This window comes from Triticum urartu, chromosome 5A, assembly GCF_056163025.1.
Source record: "Triticum urartu cultivar PI428250 chromosome 5A, HENAU_Tu73, whole genome shotgun sequence".
Lineage (NCBI taxonomy): Eukaryota > Viridiplantae > Streptophyta > Magnoliopsida > Poales > Poaceae > Triticum > Triticum urartu.
The window spans coordinates 570757702-570779439 of NC_141877.1; the positions used below are offsets into that span (position 1 = coordinate 570757702).

General features: G+C 42.4%; 1 protein-coding gene across 1 annotated transcript; it reads right to left on the reverse strand.

Moving 5' to 3' along the window:
• Positions 1-150: 150 nt before the first annotated feature.
• LOC125510636 (uncharacterized) lies at positions 151-20331 on the reverse strand. The gene is made up of 14 exons (XM_087524513.1): positions 19909-20331; positions 18358-18448; positions 17414-17592; positions 10573-17308; positions 9502-9758; positions 9189-9273; positions 8212-8373; positions 4846-4852; positions 4587-4750; positions 4023-4151; positions 3751-3930; positions 2248-2358; positions 1949-2110; positions 151-616 (listed from the first exon to the last, which is right to left on the reverse strand). The coding sequence occupies exons 4-14, from the start codon at positions 11068-11070 to the stop codon at positions 446-448; spliced, it is 1926 nt and encodes a 641-aa protein (XP_087380639.1). The 5' UTR covers positions 11071-17308; positions 17414-17592; positions 18358-18448; positions 19909-20331; the 3' UTR covers positions 151-445.
• Between the last annotated feature and the right edge of the window lie 1407 nt (positions 20332-21738).

Consider the following 21738-nt stretch of genomic DNA (forward strand, 5'->3'; position numbering starts at 1 on the left):
TCATCTAAGAAAAGATTTTTTTTTTCTCCATGGCATGGAAGAAGAAACTTTCCTCTTGTTTTGTCTCAACGACATGTTAGAAGAGAAAAAATTCATCATGACGGAAGTATCAGAAACAACACAGGCATGATCTACTAACATGTTATAAAATGACAGTTTTCATCTAAGAAAAGATTTTTATTCTCCATGGCATGGAAGAAGAAACTTTCCTCTTGTTTTTGTCTCAACGACATAGAAGAGAAAAAATTCACCATGACGGAAGTATCAGAAACAACACAGGCATGATCTACTAACATGTTATAAAATGACAGTTTTATGACGACAACTCTGAAAATGGTGAACAAAGTATAGCACCACATTATTCATAGGCATGCCCCACTCTTATTGTACAAAGTCGTTTAAGAAATGGAGAAGTTATCAGACAATGACAATCCATATGCGGAATTCAGTTGCGCTTTGACTGTTCTGTTTGGTGCTGGCAGTTCTTCTCACTCGTCATCGCTGTCAATAACAACTGCCTTCTCCAACGATTGAGAAATCGTTTCTTTGGTGGATATAATTCCTCACCGAAGTCAATCACCTTGCCCTTCCTAGGTCTCCTCTTATGCTCTTGTCCCTGCAACAGAAACAAGTTGGAGCAGATTATGCCAGCAAACAAGACGAGAGAAATGCAGAGCGCCTAAGCAAAACAAGCATACTGATATGTTTGCAGGGGAGAAAGGATGCACTGAACAACAATTTTTGGTAGGTAAGTGTAGTTTACTTTCTAACGAACGGGTACTAATCAACACATCAGGCCACCAGCGTTGAAATGTTATACGTAATGCATGCGCAGATAGAGCTAGCCATTAGAGCAAACCAGACTAGAGATGACGGCGTCGGTTGAACCTAACAGTGCAAATACTGATGCATGAACGTGTCTATGGGAACCAAAATACACGTCGGCCAGATACTACCAGCTTTAGTTCAAAGATGTAGATGCGGATGAAGCGTTCACCTGGATTTGGCGGTTAAAGTGCACTATGAAACTCAAAGTGTTTGCGTGGCTCGTGTTGGCTGACAGGTTAACACAAAGAACATGCTCCGTAGGAGACATTATAACGTGGATGATGATGTCAGCTGCGTTCTGTGCAATGGCAGAATAGAAGAGACCATTAAACACCTGACTTTTACTTGCCCATTCAGTAGATGCTGCTGGAGCACCGTGGGGATGAGGTTTTGACAATGCCGATACCCGGCAACACTTGTTGCACTCAGGAAAAAGGTGGACACGCCCAACGTTTATGGAGGTCTTTGTGACGTCAGCCCGGAGTATTTGGTAGGAGCATAACCACAAGATCTTCCAGGGTATTCCCCCATCCTTTGGATCGTGGAAAGAGAGGTTTAACAAGGATTTTTCTCTACTTGAACATAGGGTTAAGCCCTCCCTGGCCCCATTTGTTGAAACTTTCTCTAGTTCAATAATCTAGGCTTCCCCATGTATACCTCCAGCTCCCCCTGTATCTTCTTGACTCTGCTAACCAATAGGTTGGATTGGTAGACGGCTGGTCAATATATGTCAGTAGGAGCCTCTCCTACTGTCTGTTTGTGCTAAAAAAGAGGATTGGTTCGAAGTGCTGGTTTTAATTTCAATAAAAGCCTCTTCCACTGTGATAAACATCATGAAAGCAAAGAGCTCTTAAAAAAGAAGCTTGGTTTGTGCAACAGAGAAGTTCATGCTTAGATATTATAGTGCTGCTGTACTATCATAAATGCCAAATGCAAAACAAAACAAAAATCATAGTCAGACTCTAGAACTAGCAAAAGATGCAATATTTCAAAGTAGATTCCTTTAGTTATGCAAGATAACTGTTTGCAGTCCATCTGATTAGCCCTTCTAAGGTACTGTACATATTCAAGTTCTTTACATCTAAATAGGAGTTTCAGGCGAACTCAACAGATAACTTACCTCAATCTCTTCATTTGGCAGAGAAGAAACATCTAGGTCTTTATCATATACATTATTTTCATCCAGTTCATTTTGCCTTTCATGTCTTCGTGAGCTCTCTATATCCTTGAATTCTGTTCCATACTCTAATTCCTCACTTTCACTGTCAGAATACTCATGGACCTGATCATCAACACACAAGCATGAGGAAATAATGGTTTACCAGGAATCCCATTTCTAACAATTGACTGCATTTTACAAGAAATAAAGACGAATAGGTGCCAACAACTCTTGCATGTTTATGATAAAAGAAGACTCACCTTTGCATTGATTATACGTCTCTGAGCCAGTGCTTCAAACTCCAAGTTATGCTCAAAACCACTGTGTGCCACCCTTCCATGAGGATTATACCACGAGCTAGGTGCTTCATCCTGAAAACCCCAAGAAAAAGAAAGAACTCTTTGAGAAAATGTTTCACATACTCGACTATCGGAAAGCAAAAGGATATACTAATACAGAAAATTATAAATCGAAAAGATAAACGGCGCTGGGGAAAATATATCGTGTGATCAGTTATTAAAATCGATAAAATCGTTTTAGAAACTATAGGTTTAGGACAGTGCAACTGAGCAATTGCAGAAACCAAGCAGTTTTCCTTTTCTTTTCAACTTTAGGCTTAATGCAAGACGGTCGACTTACAACAACAATTTTCAGACAATTGAGAAATAAAAAATCCATAGCTTTTTGCATGTTCGATTAAAAAATGTTTCTCTTTTAGTTCCAAAAAAGGCGAGTTGTAACAGCTGCAAGGAACTAAGGATACAATCTAAAGGGGAAGTCTAAAGAGGAACCACACTAGACAAAATCTATTAACATTGCATAGAGCGTTGAAAGAGAAAGAGATAACTCGCTTTGGCCCCCTCACTGCCAAACACAATGTATGCACATTAGTACATGTGGTGAAAACTGCAAAAGGATCTACTAAAGATGTGTTCAAGATGCTTTACACATGTAATGTAGACTGTTGACCATGGGTTAAATTAAAATGAGCAATGCTTGGCTTATGACAAGCATGATCAAAATTCTGTTTGGTTTTCATGCCTGGGACCCTTTCCCGGACCCTGCGCAAGCGGGAGCTACATGCACCGGGCTGCCCTTTTCATGCCTGGGAGGTCGACCATGGAAGCCATTTTCTTGGTACGACAACTCATGCAGAGATATCCACCTCACTCAAGTGTGCATCTGGGTCTACAAGGGTGAACCTTATCTTTCACATCTCTCCAGGCATGCCCACATACGCTACTCGCCATCGTTTCTTATGCAGTTTCTCATGATTGTACACAACTTGGAAAGAAAACCAAATTCAAAGTATCAAATAGGTCATTTTTCTTTGTGTTGTGTAGAATAGGATTGAATAGTGACCAAGGCCACTGTGAATATAAGCAGTATGGAAATTATTACTTACATATAGTCATGCACAATAAGTCTCCTTAATTCTCTGTGCATTAAATATTAAAACTTTAATATGGTTCTTGATGAACAGTACTAAAGATGTCACTTAAAGGTGGGTTTGCACAATAAAATCATGATGATAACATCCCAGCATGCCATACAATACTTAGATTACAGTTCCTTGAGACAACGTCAAAAACAAAAAAACAACAACAAAAAACCCAGCAAGTAACAGGCAAATCATTTCAGTTCAGAACCAGATTAAGAAGATCAACATAGGGACACACATCACAGACATGCAATTAAGATTTTGTATCTGAACAAAAAACAGAACTTGGGAAAAATATCAGAACTTTCAGTTACCCACTTACCCTTTCCCTTTCTTGCTTCATTCTCTCGGGATATTTTTTATCATACCATGTTTGCACCTTAATTGTTTTCTCATTCTGAGAATCAATAGGAGCTGTTAATGAGCTATGAGATCTTGAAGATGACTCGGGCGGCATAATTCTCATCTTCTGTAAAAGCCTTCCTTGTGACTGTAGAAGCCCCTGATGAAAAGGTATTTGTGAGTTACGATGACGAGATAATGGTGCAAACAAACAACAATAAGAATGTTGCAGGAAATGGATAGATGTTTTGCCTTTCCATTCTTCCTAAACAAGTGGGTATGCTGACTTGACTCTTCTACAGATACATCAAGAGCCACATGACCAATCAGTAGTTGCATGCTTCCATCTTTCCACTGGACAAAACGTGCATTGCTTTCAAGCTGCAACAGAGAAATGTGTAAAGCCTCAACAATGAGAGGAAAGAGATAGTTGCATACAAACATGAACTGTATGGATCACCATGTAAAAGCTGAGAAACTTGGTCTTTAACTCTTAACCATACACGTCAAAGATAGACCATGAAAGGAAATAATTTGCCAATGTAGATTAGTAAAAGTGTAATACTGCAATGCATTCCAAACAGATGTAGACTCCATACTAAAAGAAACAAAAATAAGACAGAGGTATGTGCAGAGAACAGTGAGCACCATTCACTTGTTTCTGTAACTGTAAGGAGGTGGATGTCTTCCTAGATGACAAAGGTGACATGGTTTCTGAGGGAGAAATCACATTCAAAAGATGATAGCTAGCATCACCTTTTTGGTAGGGGAAGACTAGATAACATTTTCTTGCTACAAGAAAAAAAATGGACTCACAGATTCAGTGCCATCAGCATTCTTGGCCCTTCTGCAACGGACAACATCCATATGCACACTTTCCTTGCCCTTAGATTCATCGGTAATGAAGTCATCCTCTTCCATGTACGTTTCAGGATCGAAAGGTTTTGGATTAATCCCCACGACACCTTGATTACTTTTAACTACAAAATAGCAACTCAATCAAACGAGAATACGGGATCTCTATTTGTATTAGGTGCAGAAAAGAAGGAAATACTCATGCACATAATCAAGCTACGAGAACCCTGTAACAGTGGATCATGCAACAATCACTGGAAGTATTGGACATTTTACACTACCAGCTTAAAATAAATATTCATTTATTCACCATCTGTTGTCAATAATAGATGTGTGTAATCATTTAAAAATATTTTCAGATTGGTACTGGCAAGAAACAATTAAAGTTGGTAACTCATAAAAATATTTCCCAGATGTGCATGACAGAGATTTCACTTTGGATCTCCTGGCCTTTCACAGCTAGCACCATGATTTAACTTCTCTCGAGCAGCCTCTCACTGAGGAGGTATGGGCAACCATAAAGGAACTACCGCTGGACAAAGCTCCTGGACCGAATGGGTTTACAGACCGCTTTTATAAATCATGTTGGGATTTTATCAAGATGGATGTAATGCTTGCTCTTTCAGCAATTCAAGAGGATCATATATTCAACTATTCAAGCTTAAGATTCTCAATACAGCTTTCATTAACCTACCGCCTAAGGAGATTGATGCTATTAATGTGCAGGATTTTCGGCCCATAAGTCTAATTCATAGTTTTGCTAAATAATTTGTTAAACTTATGGCCGACCGCCTTGCACCCTTGCTGCCTAATTTGGTATCTACTCCTTCCGTTCCTAAATATTTGTCTTCCTAGAGATTTCAACAAGTGACTACATACGGAGCAAAATGAGTGAATCTACACTCTAAAATATGTCTATATACATCCGTATGTGGTAGTCCATTTGAAATCTCTAAAAAGACAAATATTTAGGAACGGAGGGAGTATCAATCAAATTGCATTTATTAAGGGAATGAGCATACAGGATAACTTTCTGCTGGTCCAGCAAATGGAAAATATCTACATTGGAAAAAAGAGCCTCACATTATTCTCAAATTGGATATATCTAAAGCCTTTGATTCAGTCTCCTGGCCTTTTCCTTTGGAGATCCTACAACACCCCAGTTTATGTCGTCTATGGTGCAACTTATTGTGCCTGCTGCTACCTACTGCACCCGCTCAGATTTTAGTGAATGGGAGACCAGGAGAAATGATCTTTCATCATCATGGACTTCATCAAGGCTCCCTGCTATCCCAATGTTATTTATTTTGGCCATGGGTATCCTAAACTCACTTGTGGTTTGGGGTACACAATAATTTTTTGCAGCCACTTGCTTCACAGTGAGCGCAACTCCGGATCTCCTTTTATGCGGACAATGTGGTCATGTTCATGCGGCCATTAACAAGTAATCCCACTTTGATCAAGCAACTTCTCAATATCTTCAGGCATGCATTCAGTGCAAGGAAGAGGACATAGAGATAGTCTCCTGTACACTTTCTTGTCAGATAAAGGAATTCCCTTGCACGTGCCTTGGACTCCCACTTAATATCAGGAAGCCCAGCAAAGCTGAATTGCATACTCTAACTGATAAGGTGGCTGGTAATCTCTCAGGTTGGAAAGCACCACTCATGAATCGTACTGGCCGCTTCATTACAACAAGAGTTGTGCTTATCACCATTCCCATCTATCTCATGATTAAAAAGGATATGCCCAAGTGGGTGATCAAGGCCATTGGATGGGACATGAGAAGGTAAATAGCACCGATTGTTTGGTTTCATGGGAGTGCAGCGACCAGTTCAATATGGTGGGGTTGGGATCCATAATCTGAAAACTCTTAGCTGGGCTTTGCGAGTTCAATGGCTTTTGGTTAGAGAAAACTGATGCTTCACGCCTTTGGGCGGGTTTACCCATTCAGGTGCCACACAATGCCCAAGCTATGTTTAGTGTTGCAGTTGAATCTGTTGTTGACAATGGTCAGTCCGTCTTGTTCTGGTTTGATAGATTGTTAAAGGGCAGGACGATCTCTGAGTTGGCTCCAAATTTATTCAAGTTAATCTCTAAAAAAACTCACCAGCAAACTTTCTTTAGCTCAGGCTTAGACAATCACAGATGGACTGCAGACATCAAGGGAGCCCTCACAGTGCAAGTCCTTGATCAACATCGGTGGAGGCTTACAAAGTCGGCTTGTATACTAGCAAATCAGCCTACAATGCCTTCTTCCTTGGGACAATCAGATTTGCCCGTGGAAAAGAATTTGGGAAAGCTGGGCCCCTTTGTGCTGCAAATTCTTCATTTGGCTTGCTGTCAATAAGCGCCATTGAACTGCGGATCGCCTCGCCAAGCGAGGACTGCCTCATCCAGCAGCCTGCCCCTTATGTGATCAAGCCGAGGAATCCATCCAACACATTTTGTTCTCATGTGTTTTTGATCGACAAGTTTAGATGTTGATCCTTCTGAGATTGGGCTTGCTTTCCATCACGCTGCAACCCACTTTAGGCCTTTTCTGTAGGTGGTGAGGCAGTGTGATTAAAGGGACACCCAAGGAGTTAAGAAAAGGGCTAAACTCCCTTACTATCCTAGCCACATGGGCGATTTGGAAGCACCGGAATGATTGTGCCTTCAACGGGGCAATCCCATGTGTCATGGACTCATGGTGGTCATGCAACATGTGGCGAATGAGTGCCCTATGGTGTTCAGCTGGAGCAGTAGGGCTCCGTGAGTTGCTCTTTCACGAAGCCCTTAAGGTCGTTTGTTCTGAATGTGTAACTCTGTTCAGGGGGGCTGGTCATGTACATTGTTGTGTGGGGCAAAAGGCTTTCCAAGGCATGTGTTGGGGTGTGTTCTGAGGTTGAGTCTTGTGTGTTGGGGTGAGGAAGCTTACTCCCTCTACCTTGTACCTTTTTCTTCTTCTTAATGAACTCATACTCAGCTCTCCCGCGTGTTCGAGAAAAAATAATATTAAGAAATTTTTATGCCTCTAAGGATCATACTGTTATGACCGACTCCTTTTAGTAAAAAAGACCAACTGATAAAAAAATCCAGTAGGGCTCTTTCCTAATGTTACCACAAGAAAATTTATCAGATTTCAAATCTCCGCCTGTAAAGAGTTCAAGTAAATTATATGATCTTTCCTCTTTGCTTTCAAACATGTACGGTGACAGGCATAGACACATTAGCCTAATAACACAACATACTATCATATCATTGTTAATTAATAGCAAGAACATTAAACTGTGCTAGTGCAAGTCGAGAGACATCAGGAGCAGAGCAAATTGATGGGGAAAAATTAAGGGACTATGAAAACCCAACAAGGCACACAAGTTCATGAGAACAATCAGACTAGCAATTGCTGCTACTGAAGATACACTGTGTACTCTTAGAAGGTGGAGACCAGAATTATCTACTTTCGGACATGAACCCCCAATGGCCATCGTAGATGACAAACATTGGCAACATTAAGAATTCAGATTAAAAATGATGAGTTGATATCGCAAGTGCATGGACAAATATGCAGGAGATTACATGCTTCCAAAGATTATCACCTTACCTGATCAGGTTGACCAGGTGGTGGTATATGTGGAACCACCAAGTTCAGCGGAGGACCAGTTAAACAATGTTTGGACTCTTCATAGCACGTATCTTTGCCACGAGTTACATCCTTTGGTTGTAAAATATTCGCACACTGGCCTTCTCCCTCGGTAGGCGGTCTCTACAAAAAGAAAGGTACGATTAAAAATTAAGTAGCCTTTGCTGGGTACTACCTCCGTCTTGGTTTATTGATCCCCTTTGTATTGCGTGCAGAGGTATGTTACAGAACTTATATTGTTGGATTCATATTTGAAAGAGGTTTCCAATGATACTAATTTTGTGGTATATAACTTACATTTTGGTAGTTAAATCAAAGGTCAATGTTTGGCCCAAAATACAATAGGGACTAATAAACCCGGACGGAGGTAGTACATTGACAGGTTGAGAAGGCTACACAAACATACATGGGCAACACATGTTAATAATGTTTAAAAAATAGCAGTTAAAAAGATACATCTACCATATAGTGCACGCAAGCAAAACATATGGGACAAAATGATGCCATCTCAACCCAAGCAAGCTTTCAGAACACATTGTATTTTTTTTGTATAGGTGCCCAATACACAAAGTTAGACAAAAATAGCAACTTTCATGACCGCCCCTACAACTTTTGAATAAAAAATAACTCCTTTATGTATTAGCAATTAAGTACAAAAATATGTCTCCATATATACATGGTTCACTTCACATAATGCTTTTACAGTCTAGCCTGGTATTTTTTTATGTAGGTTCATGTTTTTGCATGGGCATGACCCGCAGAAAATTATCTTGTTCATTCACAAATGGACAGATAAAATTGTATGTCATTGCCATGATGCCATGGTGTAAATTATTTAGCCATAATATATACCAGTCCAATCATGTCGAGTTACCAATGTAAATACACATGGAGAAGGCAAAAGTGGAGTTAAAAAGTGAGTTCTTATGTTTTCTTACATTGACATCCTCAGTATCACCATACAAGGCGTGGTCATTCTCATCACTATCACCAAAAACATTGCAAAGAACTTCATGCAGCCTGCTGCAAAATTAGATGGAGACTCTTACTCTGTTAGCAGTGGAGGTTGGCAAAGTAGATACTAATAGAGTTAACAAAGTAAGAGAGTACTAAGTTAATGCAGGGAACATAAAGCAACTCTGTTGTCAGCAGGAAGTGTTGACCACTTGAATCGACAACTATGACATGTCATCTATATAGCAATCATGTGCCATATAAAAAGCACAAGAATAAACAAGCTAATTTTGTTACCCTGTTTTTCTTATTTGTTTCACTTCTTTGTCTTTACGATTTTCATCAACGTTGCAATTGTATTTAGACCCCTCGAATTCAGAGCCAATAATCTTTGCTCTACTGGTTTCTGTTCTTTGGTGATAACCTTCCTTTTCACTATTCATGACTTCCTTTTTGCCTCGCATGTTGTGATAGTCAAGTACCACATGATGAGCTTCACCTACACTTTGCTTGGCTAAGCCAACAGACCAATGGCTTTTAGGTATTCCATCTTCCTGGATAAATCCAATACATCATTTGTTAAGCATTAGAGGGAGTTCACAAGGTTAAAAAAAATGCAGCACGTGTAGATGAGGAGTTTGTAGAACACATACAAAATGAACACTTGGAATAAACAAGAACATCCTCAACAAAGCAAGAAAAACACAAAATTATCCATTCACTTGGAGTTAGTAGTGCGTTTCAGGAGACTCTTGTAAAGATAAGTTGTTCCTACTTCATTTCATATTTATATCTCCACTTTGATGAGAATAGATCTATTCACACTATTCTCCCCTTTTTTTAAAAAAACATTGACTCTATTCTCTCCTCTTTAAAAAACTTTGACTCTATTCTCTCCTTAATTAATAGATGAGGCAAATCTTTTGCCCCCTTTTAAAAAAAGTGTCACACCAACCAAATGTCATTACAATCTTTGTAAACAAATTCATAATATAAGTCTACCTTCTCCAATAGGCATATATTAATTATTTGAGAATTAATAGATCAGAATCATTGACTTGGTATGTGCACAAAAAATTCTCTCTGATCGACATGTCCAACAACCAAACAAGACATTCATGAGTTCTTGTGGGTATAGCAACAATTACTCCAACACCCATGAACCATCAATATATTCGTAATTAGATGTATGCCTACACAGAAAGTTTAATAGATAATAGAACTTCCAACCCTAAAATAAAATAAAATGAGTGAACATGTGCGGAAATACCAACGCCCGAGTCAGATCCCATAGTTATCTCTCTAAATCATAAAGTCTAATCATCAACACAAAACAAAAACAATTAGATCTCACAGGGATTAAATTACCCATCGGTTGCCATGGAGGCGGCGATTGTAGGCGTGCTTTGTTGTGCCACGGGTTGGAAGGCGGTTGCGATGGCTGTGGTTCTGGTGGTCGTCATCACCACCAGCGTGCTTCTTGGCGTTCACCCCGGTGACCTTGCGGCCACTGTTTACTCGGTATTCCGCCTCATCATCGAAGTCGGATAGGTCGTCGAAGATCCTAGACATCACCTGATTCCGAGACTCCTCCAAACTCCTACCTTGAGCACCTTGTCCTCCAATCTCATCCGGCTTTTGGTGCTTCCTATCTCTTGTTGCGTGTGCGTGAGGAAGACGAAACCGCCGTTTTTGGTTGGGACCTTGGGGAAGGGGAGTTGCTAGATGCATATTGTCACCTTGACGAAAACGCGGACTGGCTAGGGTGGTGGTACTAGGCATAATGTGAACACGGTGCGGCGCATGCTTATGTAGTGGTAGGTCAGGGTTGGTGGTTGCACACCATGACGCCGACCAGGCTGGCATGGGTTGTGTGGAGTGAATAGACGGTGCGACGCGCGCTCATGTTTGGCTGGCAATTGTGGCATATGCGCAACACATGGCAATATCACTTATTGCTTGTGCGAGGAAATGGAAACTGCCGTTTTTGGTTGGGACCTAGGGGAGGGGGAGTTGTTGCATGCCTCTTAGCACCGTGACACAAACGCAGATTGGCTATGGTGTTATTAGGCGTAAATGTGAACATGGTGCGGCGCGTGCTCATGTAGTGATAGGTCGGTGTTGGTGGCTACGCACCACGACACCAACTAGGCTAGCAAGGACCGTGTAGAGTGTGAATAGACGATGTGACGCGTGCTCATCCGGTGGTGTGTGGCCATGTTGGCAATTATGGCATACACGCGACATATGGCTTTCGGTGCTTCCTACCACTTAATGCTTGTGTGTGAGGAAAAGTAAACCTTCGCTTTTGATTGGGGCCTAGGGAGGAGGGGAGTTGTTGGATGCATATAGGCACCGTGACGCAAACGCAGATCGGCTATGGTGGCGTTATTAGGCATAAATGTGAACACATTGCGGCGCGTGCTCATGTAGTGATAGGACGGCACCGATGGCTGCATGCCATGACGCCCACTGGCAAGGGTTGTATATTGTGAATAGACGGTGCGGCGCGTGCTCATGTGGTGGCATGCGGCCATGTAGGCAATTATGGCATAATACACACGAAACATGGTAACGTTTCTAATTTAGCAGGGCTATTATTGATAATCAATGGAAGGATAATCCAATAGAGTGTGGTCATGGGTTTGGGTATAATAGAGTATGATCATGGGTTACCCAAGACCTAACAACTCCATGTTTTCTCCTCTTTTTGTGATGCTAACACTAATATTGCCAAAATGGAGAGCAACCAAGCCTTGACCACATGAGAGAGCACAAAAAATTAATTTTGCATATGGGCCAAGGAGATCTGCTATTCCATATGGGCATGTTTGCTTGGTAAGTAAGGTTTTTGAACGCCACCAATCAACTAGTTTTTTTTTTGTTTTAGGTGGGTTTCGTCTTCCTCATGCACAAGCGACAAGTAGGAAGCACCAAAAGTCGGAGGACATTGGAGGACAAGGTGCCCAGGATAGGAGTTTGGAGGAGTTCCGCAACCAGGTGATGTATAAGCTCTTTGACAACCTGACTCTGATGACGAGGTGGAAGACCGAGCAAACGGTGGCGACGAGGTCACCGGTGTGAATGCCAACAATGACGCCGGAGGCGATGACAACCACCAGAACCACAATAGCCTTCCAGCCCATGCCACCACAAAGCACGCATACAGGTCTAACAATTGTCGCATCCGTGGCAACAGATGGTTAATTTCGTCCCTATGACATTGTTTATGTTTTGTGTTGACGATTAGGCTTTATGATTTACAAGGACGGCTATGAAATCTGACTCCTGAGGCATTCTAGATACTTCTGCAATTGTGTGTGTTTACTCATTTTAGTGTTTTTAGGGTTGGAAGTTTCTATTGTCTATTTAAACTTCCTATGTACACATAGATCTAACTATGAAATTTTGATGCGTTGTGGATGTTGGAGTAATTGTTGTTATACCCATGAGAACAACTAAAATTTTTGTGCATACACCAATTCATTGATTCTAATCTGTTAATTCTCAAATCATTAATATATGCCTATCCGAGAAGGTATGGGCTTATGTTATGAAGTGTTTACAGAGATTGTAATGGCATTTGGTCGGTGTGGCACTATTTTTTAAATGGAGATTATAGATTTGCCTCATTCATTAATTAATAAGAGAATAGAATCAAAGTTTAAAAAAGGGGGACTATAGAGTTTGTTGTAGAATAAAAAATAGACTAATTCTCGACGAAGTGTAGATATAAATATGAAATGAAGTAGGGACAACTTCTCTTTACAAGAGGCTCTTGAAACACACAACTCCAAGTGAATGGGATAATTTTATTGTGCTTTTCTTGCTTTGTTCAGGATGTTGTTCATTGTGGTTGTTCATTTTGTATGTCTCTTACAAACTCCTAGTCTACATGTGTTGCATTTTTTTACCTTGTAAACTCCTGGTGCTTGACAACCAATTTATGTATTGGATTTATCGAGGAAGATGGGAAAGCTAAAAGACACGGGTCTGATGGCTTAGCCAAGCAAAGTGTACGTGAAGCTCATCATGTGGTACTTGGCTATCAGAACATGTGAGGCAACAAGTCATGAATAGTGAAAAGGAAGACTATCACCAAAGAAAAGAAACCAGTAGAACAAGGATTATTGCCTCTGAATTCGAGGGATCTAAATACAATTGCAACATTGACGAAGATCGTAAAGACGAAGTGAACAAACAAAAAAACAAGGTAATAAAATTAGCTTGTTTGTTCTTGTACATTTAATATGGCATGTGATTGCTAAAACATGACATGTCATAGTTGTTGATCAAGTGGTGAACAACAACAAAGTTGTTTTCTGTTCCATACTCTCTTACTCTATCAACTCTTTAGGTATCTACTTTCTCAACCTTCACTGCTGAGTGAGAATCTCCATCTAATCTTGCAACATGCCAACAAAGAATGGAACGCATGAAGTTCTTCACGATGTTTTTGGTGATAGTTATGAGAATAGACTATACTGAAGGTCAAGTGAGAAGACATAATAACTCACTTTTTAACTCCACTTTTGCCTTCTTTGTGTGTATTTACACGTGTACCTCGACATGACTTGTCGGGACTTCACCCCTTTAGTGGCGCGTCGTATCTTGATCTGTATAGAGTGGTAAGTGAGCAAGGATCAGGTTATTGCATCCTTAGTGGCACGCTCCATCAACGCTCCGATGTAGCGAAAAATGAGCAATGGTCTTCACATTTGACTCGACGACTGTGAAGGGTAAAGAAACTAGCCGAGCCTAGTAGGATCCGCATAGGTAACTAGAACATAGGATCCCTGGCAGGTAAGTTACGGGAGTTAGTGGATGCAGCAGTGAGGAGAGACCAAATGGAAGGGACAAAAGGTGAAGGAGGTAGAGGATACCGGCTTCAAGCTGGGGCACACATGGACATCTACGGACAGAAATGGAGTAGGCATCTTGATCAACAAGAGCCTCAAGTACGGAGTGGTAGACGTCAAGAGGCAAGGAGACAGGATTATCCTGGTCAAGCTAGCCGTCAGGACTTAGTTCTCATTGTTATCAGTGCATATGCCCTGCAAGTAGGTTACAGTGGGAGCACCAAGAGAGTTATGGGAAGGCCTAGAGGACATGATTAGGAGTGTACGTATTGGCGAGAAGCACTTCATAGGAGGAACCTCAATGGCCAGATAGGTACATCTAACACAAGTTTTGAAGGAGTGCATGGGGGATTTGGATATGGCAGCAGGAATCAAGGAGAGGATGTCTTTAGCTTCACTTTAGAAAGAGAGAATCTCACTAGTGACTTTTGGTAGTGGACAACACTGTAGCCAGATTGATTTCGTCCTCTCGAGAAGAGAAGACAAGTGTGCTTGCCTAGATTGTAAGGTAATACCTGGGGAGAGTGTTGTCCCTCAACATAAACTTGTGGTGGGTCACTTTTGCTTTCCGATTCGTGCCCAGCGGGATAAGCGCGCCAAAGTCGCTAGAACGAAGTGATGGAAGCTCAAGGGGGAGGCAACTCGGGCTTTCAAGGATAAGGTTATAAGGAGGGTCCTTGGGAGGAAGGAGATGATGCAAATAATATGTGGATGAAGATGGCGACTTGTGCTTGGAAGGTAGCTTCGGAGGAGTTTGGGGTGACCAAGGGTAGGAGAAGCGAAGCTAAAGATACATGGTGGTGGAACGATGATATCCAAAAGGCTATTAAGGAGAAGAAAGACTATTCAGATGCCTATACCTGGATAGGAGTGCCAGACAACGTAGAGAAGTACAAGGTGGCGAAGAAGACTGCAAAGCGAGTTGTGGGTGAGGCAAGGGGTCGGGCATATAAAGACCTCCACCAGCATTTAAACATGAAGGAAGGCGAAGGGGCATCTACAAGATGGCCAAGATTAGAGAGAGGAAGACAAGAGATGTCAACCAAATCAAATGCATCAAGGACAAGCAAATCAGCTTCTAGTGAAGGATGAGGAGATCAAGCATAAATGATGAGAGTACTTTGACAAGCTGTTCAATGGACAGAATGAGAGCTCTACCATTGAGTTGGATGAGTCCTTTGATGATACAAACATCCGTTTTGTGTGAAGAATCCAAGACGAGGTCAGGGAGGCAAAAAAAATGAGGCAAGGCGATGGGCCTTTTGATCTCCATTGAGGTGTGGAGAGGCCTTGCAGACGTCAATGGTATGGATAACTAAGCTTTTTGACCTCATCTTTCGGTCAAACAAGATGCCCGAAGAATGGTGGTGGAGTATATTAGTATCAATCTTCAAGAACAAGGGGGGTGTTCAAAGTTGTACTAATTACCATGGAATTGAGTTTTGACTCTTGAGCCATAAAATGAAGCCATGAGAGAGAGTCGTCGAGCACTACTCGAGAAGAATGACAAGTGGGACGAAAAATCATTTTGGTTTTATACTTGGGAGGTCGACCATGGAAGCCATTTTCTTGGTATGACTACTTATGGAGATAAAGGAAGCAAAAGAAGGACATGCATATGGTGTTCATTGACTTGGAGAAGGCCCATGATAAGATTGCACAGAATGTCATGTGGTGGGCTTGGAGAAACACAAAGCCCCAAGAAAGTACATTAACCTCATCTGAGGACATATAGGAGTGAGTAAATCATGCCAACGAGGCGAGAACCCTGACCTGCAAACGGCACCTCTCGTGCTGCAATCTAGCACATTACTGGCTGTCTGAACTATCAAACGGTACTAACCCGCAAACAGCAAACACCGGCATGAGTACATGACAATGTTTGGGCTGTCCAACATGGAAATTCAGGAATCCTCTTGTTGTGCCTGCTAGGACGAAATCCCGCATTGAGTCCTTTGTACAGATTAACCTATTGTTTCAAGGGAATATTTACATCTGCTATGCTATTCAAGAACATTGAACTAAGTTGATGAGTGTGTCACTACTGCAGAAACATGCTCAATCCTTGATCAGCGAAGGAAACAATATGTTTATGAATAATGAGCTCACATGCTCAGTAAATCTACATAGTGATAAACATAGATCCTAGACCACAACCGTACCTTTCATATACAAGGAATAGGAAAACTAAAAGGTACCTAGCGCAAGAAGCATTGAGATAACAATCTCCATGTTATCCTCGTCAACAATAACAAAAATGAATCTAACAGTTTATTAGATCATCCAATTTCAGTGAATATACGTCGAACTCAAATTTATCCATAGGTGACCCAAATAAAGAGATAGTCTTTGTAATTATGTATCGACTTCATAGCAATATCATATTTTCAATGAACCGAATCCATGCGCCACAATGTATCAGAGTTTGACACAAACTCCCTATACACATATTGCAACCAAAGCAAAAACTACCGTGGAACGAAATCACATAACCAACTGATAAGCTGTCTCGGTTGGGGAACAACGGGGGCGCAAACCTTAGGATGGGCAAAGGACGGAGGGGAGCAGCGAGCCGGTTGTCAGGGTCAGGCGCGTGGTGGATTTGGGCACCATGCGCGTAGGGATTCTACCAGATAGCTTAAACTGGTAGAATCAAAGCACCAAACGAAATCATTACTCTAGACCATCTTACCATTGTAAAAATAGGGACACCAATAGCCAGCGACCGTTCGCCAGCCAGGATGGCATTTGCGAACCGCTGGGCTCTTCATTGAGGGGTGGCAATTTTCAAAACTGCCATGGCATTTCGTTTAAATCTGGGGAGTTTTTGGTCCAAAACTGCCACGTCTAATCCCGAACAGACGGCTCTGGGGACGTTCGCTGGGATTTCATCCCCAAGGAACGTTCCCCAGATAGCATTACTGTAAAAATAGTGTTTTATGAAAAGGAACACATAAAGCTTAAAGAAAATAGGAAATGAAAATAAGCAAGTGCAGGTTTACTTAACCCCCATGATAACCAGAGCCATGAACATCAATATAAGAAAAACAGAAATAATGTTATTGGATAGAAACAGAAGCAGGGTGCAGAAGGCAAACGAGCTCGCAATGTACTAATCCAATTTACTCACTGGATTCTGAATAATCCACACAAAGGAAAGCTCTTACTTGTTAGGAATTGGGTTTATATGAAAATCCATAAGTTGGAGCAACCTCCGGTCTCATACTTGTCAAAGATGACACGACCTACATTAATAATCAAGAACCACCAAAATTATTTTAATTATTGTAACATACGAGCTATATTCAAGTTGAGATAGGCATGTCAAAGGAGTATCCAAGTATACCTACTTGGTATTTCCTTGATCTAATCGAGAGACTTTGTACACTATCTTAAATCTTAATACGTTTACTTGCTCTTCCCGTAGTGCTCCGTGATCACTCTCTGCAGCAAAACAAGCAGATCTCCAAGGTTCCAACTATCCCTCAATAAAAGGATTTGTATGTAGCCATTTCAGCAAACAGGTGGTCTGCACATACCAATAACAAACGAAGGCAGATCTTAATAGACAAAAAAATCTCTCAACTGATAAGCACATCCATGACAACATAATTTACTTAGCCAATTAACAAAGCACCATCAATAAAAAGACAAAACATCAAAGACTAACCAAGAAAGATTAACCTATAACCCCGTATATACAGGATAAAACACAAGAAATATATACATTTGGCATTGTGTCATAACATTATATCATACTGATTTACTCTTCAAACATATACTCATCTTGATACAGAAAATAAAAGCTCAAAACTGAAACCACTATCTAAGCTCACCCCTTTGAACCCAAAATTATAAGCCAGAATTTTGAGTTTGCTAGAGGTATGGAGAGTAAAAAGGCAAGCATGATGACATGAGCCGTGACTGAAAGCACACTACCAAGAGAAAGAAGAAAGGGATACACCTATAAATCCACAGGCGGAGCTTAAGGGGTGGGTTTGTAGTTGAGGAAGTGAAACAGTTTATTGGTGTGTAGGTACATAAATACAGAAATGTTACTCAAAAACAAAAAATGCAAAGGTAGCTAGCGGCTTTCTAGTCCAGGACTGATTTCTTGAGTCAATGCACAATAATTTAGGCTCAAGTCGAGCTGTACATGACAAAAATAAAATGGTTCCAGTGAAGCAAGTATTGAACAAATAAAGATACAGAGAGTTCAATAAACGACTGAATGTCACCGAGGTGCATAAAATTGAGAGATGTGCAAGATTATGTAAAGTTTGCGCAAGCTTACAATAAGCCATGAGGACAACTTTCATCGCGTGAACACGCACTTGTTGTTGGAGTTGTTCCTTGAACAAACAGAAGAGCGGTACATAATGTAGCTGCAACGAAAAGAAAAAAATTAGAACAAAGAAAGGGCGGAGGATTCAATTTGACGCTACCTATGGAGGATTATCATTTCCAAGAAAAATAATAACTACCGTTAAACAAAGGAAACTTGCACCTAAAAGAGAGACGGCTGCTTATAACCATATCATGCCTATGCTATTTGCATATTAGTTGAAAAGGCCTTCCATTTTTACATTTGATACCAACCGGCAAGTGGTATGTGCCCATTGCGGTAGAAAAAGGACTAAACAATAGGATGATTTTTTATGTAATCATTTATTTATGAGAAGAATGCAGTAAGAACATCGATACAATTAAGAAGTAAAAATTGGAGTGCTGGGAGCCCAACGTGTACATCAAGTTTGCCCTTTTATCGAGTGTTCATCTAATGAAATTTTTCAGTAGGTCTTCCATGTTATGAAACAACATATATGAATCTTAAAGAAATAAAGCAAGGTAGTCTGCCTAGAGTAGCAGTCATGCTAACGCAGGAAAAGATCCAAGAGACCAAACATTCTCATGGCCAACAGGGTGAGATTCAAGACGACAAATAGTACCTCCCAGTTATGAGATCGCTTTCATGCTTACGACCACACAGAGTCTAGACCACCCATAATGGACACAGTAAGTGGCATTTGGGGCCCTATTTGTTGATAACCATGTGTGGGGTGTATTTTCAGGATTATGTCCCCACCAAATATTCCGGCCCAGGTGGCATTTGAGTCTGCTGACTGGCACCTCCCGTGCTGCAATCTAGCACATTTCTGGCTATCTGAACTGTCAGATGGTACTAACCCGCAAACAGCACACACCAGCATGAGTGCATGACAATGTTGGTGCTGTCCAACGTGGGAATTCAGGATCCTTCTTGTTGTGACTGCCAGGACAAAATCTAGCGCTGGGCCCTTTGTACGGATTAAACTATTGTTTCAAGGGGAGCCTTTACCTCTGCTACGTTATTCAAAGACATTGAATTAACTTGATGAGTGCTTCACTACTGCAGGGACATGCTCAATTCCTAATCAGCAAAGGGAACGGTATGTTTATGGATGGGGAGCTCAATTGCTCAGTCAGCCTACATAATGATAAACCTATCCATGCACAAGACCTTTCATACTACAAAAGGATTAGGTAAAACTAAAAGGCACCCAGCACAAGAAGCATTGAGATAACAATCTCCTGATTATCCTCGTCAACAGTAACAAAAAATGAATCTAACAGTTTATTAGAACATCCCATTTCAGTGAGTATATGTCGAATTCGAAATTATCCATAGGCGACCCAAAAGAAGAGATAGTATCTGTAATCGTGCACTTTCAACGAACCGAATCCATGTGCCACAATGTAACAGAGTTTGACACAAACTCAGATAAGCAAAAACTACCGAATGGAATGAAATCACAGGACCAATTGATAAGCGGTCTCAATTGGGGAACGACGGGGGCGCACGAACATTAGGATGGGCAAAGGCCGGAGGGGAACAGCGAGCCGGTTGTCGGGGTCGGGCGCGCGGTCGATTGGGGCACCACGCGCGTCGGGGCGGCGGTCGGCGGAGCGGCGCGGGAGAGGTCCCGGACGAGGGGCCCGGCCACGGGGGTGGCGCTGCGGTCGCGGAGCGCCATGGGCAGCGACTGGGTATGGCGGTCGAGGCCGGCGCCCAGGATCTGTGGCACCCGGGGCGCCAGGTCCAGCGACCCCTTCGCCTCCCTCCCCGCCGCCGGCGCGTCCGTCTTCATCTCGGGCGGCGCCGCCGCGTTCCGGCCTCCCGGATCTAGTGACTCGCGTGTCGCGTCCCGTGCACAGTGTCGGGATGAGTTCACGGGTTGGAGCCAGGTTAGCGGACTGTCTTTTTCGAACTGTTCGAAGGCGCGGATGACTGGAAATTTCCAAAGTTCTACCAGCTTTTGTGCACACAATAAAAACAAGGGCGTGCTGAGGCCGTTGCGGTGGTATCGCGTCGGAATAAGTTTCTCCGGGCTCCGTTTGCGGTCAGGCGAGATTTTTGCCTTCGTCTAGAAGCCAGCGGTGTTGGGGATCTCCAGATCTCGTCGAGGTCGCGGGCTATAGTGGTTGGAGGTCCATCGGCACTGGCTGTTTGGATCCTCAGATGGGCGATGAAGGTAAGGAGATGAAGACATTTCTTCTTCATTGTTGGTACGATTTGCTGCTGCTGTTCTTCTCCTTCCTCTGCGCTGATGCTGGTGGGAGATCCTGCTTTGCCCGGGCGGATGACCCTGCCGCGGTGTTGGACCGGTCGGATGACTTGAGTTCTCTTCCTTCCGCAAGGGACACTTTTCGCGGTACTCAAAGCCAAAGATGGCGACGGCTGTTGCAGGTGTTTTGGATTGATGTCCATGCCCTCTCAGCGCTGGTGTCAAGAAAGGAGGAAGCAGCGTGGCGGCAATTGTACCGTGGTCGAAGATGATGACCTGTTTGCGACTGGTTGCATATCCTTCTACTGCAGGGGTCTTCTCTCAAGATTCAGGGATGATGATGTAGGGAACGTAGTACTTTCAAAAAAAATTCTACGCACACGCAAGATCATGGTGATGCATAGCAACGAAAGGGGAGAGTGTTGTCTACGTACCCTCGTAGACCGAAAGCGGAAGCGTTAGCACAACGCGGTTGATGTAGTTGTACGTCTTCACGATCCGACCGATCAAGTACCGAATGTACGACACCTCCGAGTTCAGCACACGTTCAGCCCGATGACGTCCCTCGAACTCCGATCCAGCTGAGTGTTGAGGGAGAGTTTTATCAGCACGACAACGTGGTAACGATGTTGATGTTCTACCAACGCAGGGCTTCGCCTAAGCACTGCTATAGTATTGTCGAGGTGAACTATGATGGAGGGGGCACCGCACACGGTTAAAAAATCAACTTGATCAATTGTTGTGTCTATGGGGTGCCTCCCCTCCGTATATAAAGGGGGAGGAGGAGGGGGCCGGTCAAGAGGAGGAGGCGCGCCCAAGGGGGGCAATCCTACTCCAAGTAGGTTTTGCCCCCCTTTCCTATTCCAACTAGGAGAAGGGGGAAGGAGGAGGTGGAGAGAAGGAACGAGAAGGGGGGCCGCGCCCCCTCCCCTTTCCCAATTCGAATTGGGGCAAGGGGGGCCGGGCGTCACCTCCTGCTGCCTCTCCGCTTCCACCACTTTGGGCCCATGAGGCCCAATAACCCCCGGGGGTTTCCGGTAACCCCCCGGTACTCCGGTATATATACGATAACCTCCGGAACCATTCCAGTGTCCGAATATAGTCGTCCAATATATCAATCTTCATGTCTC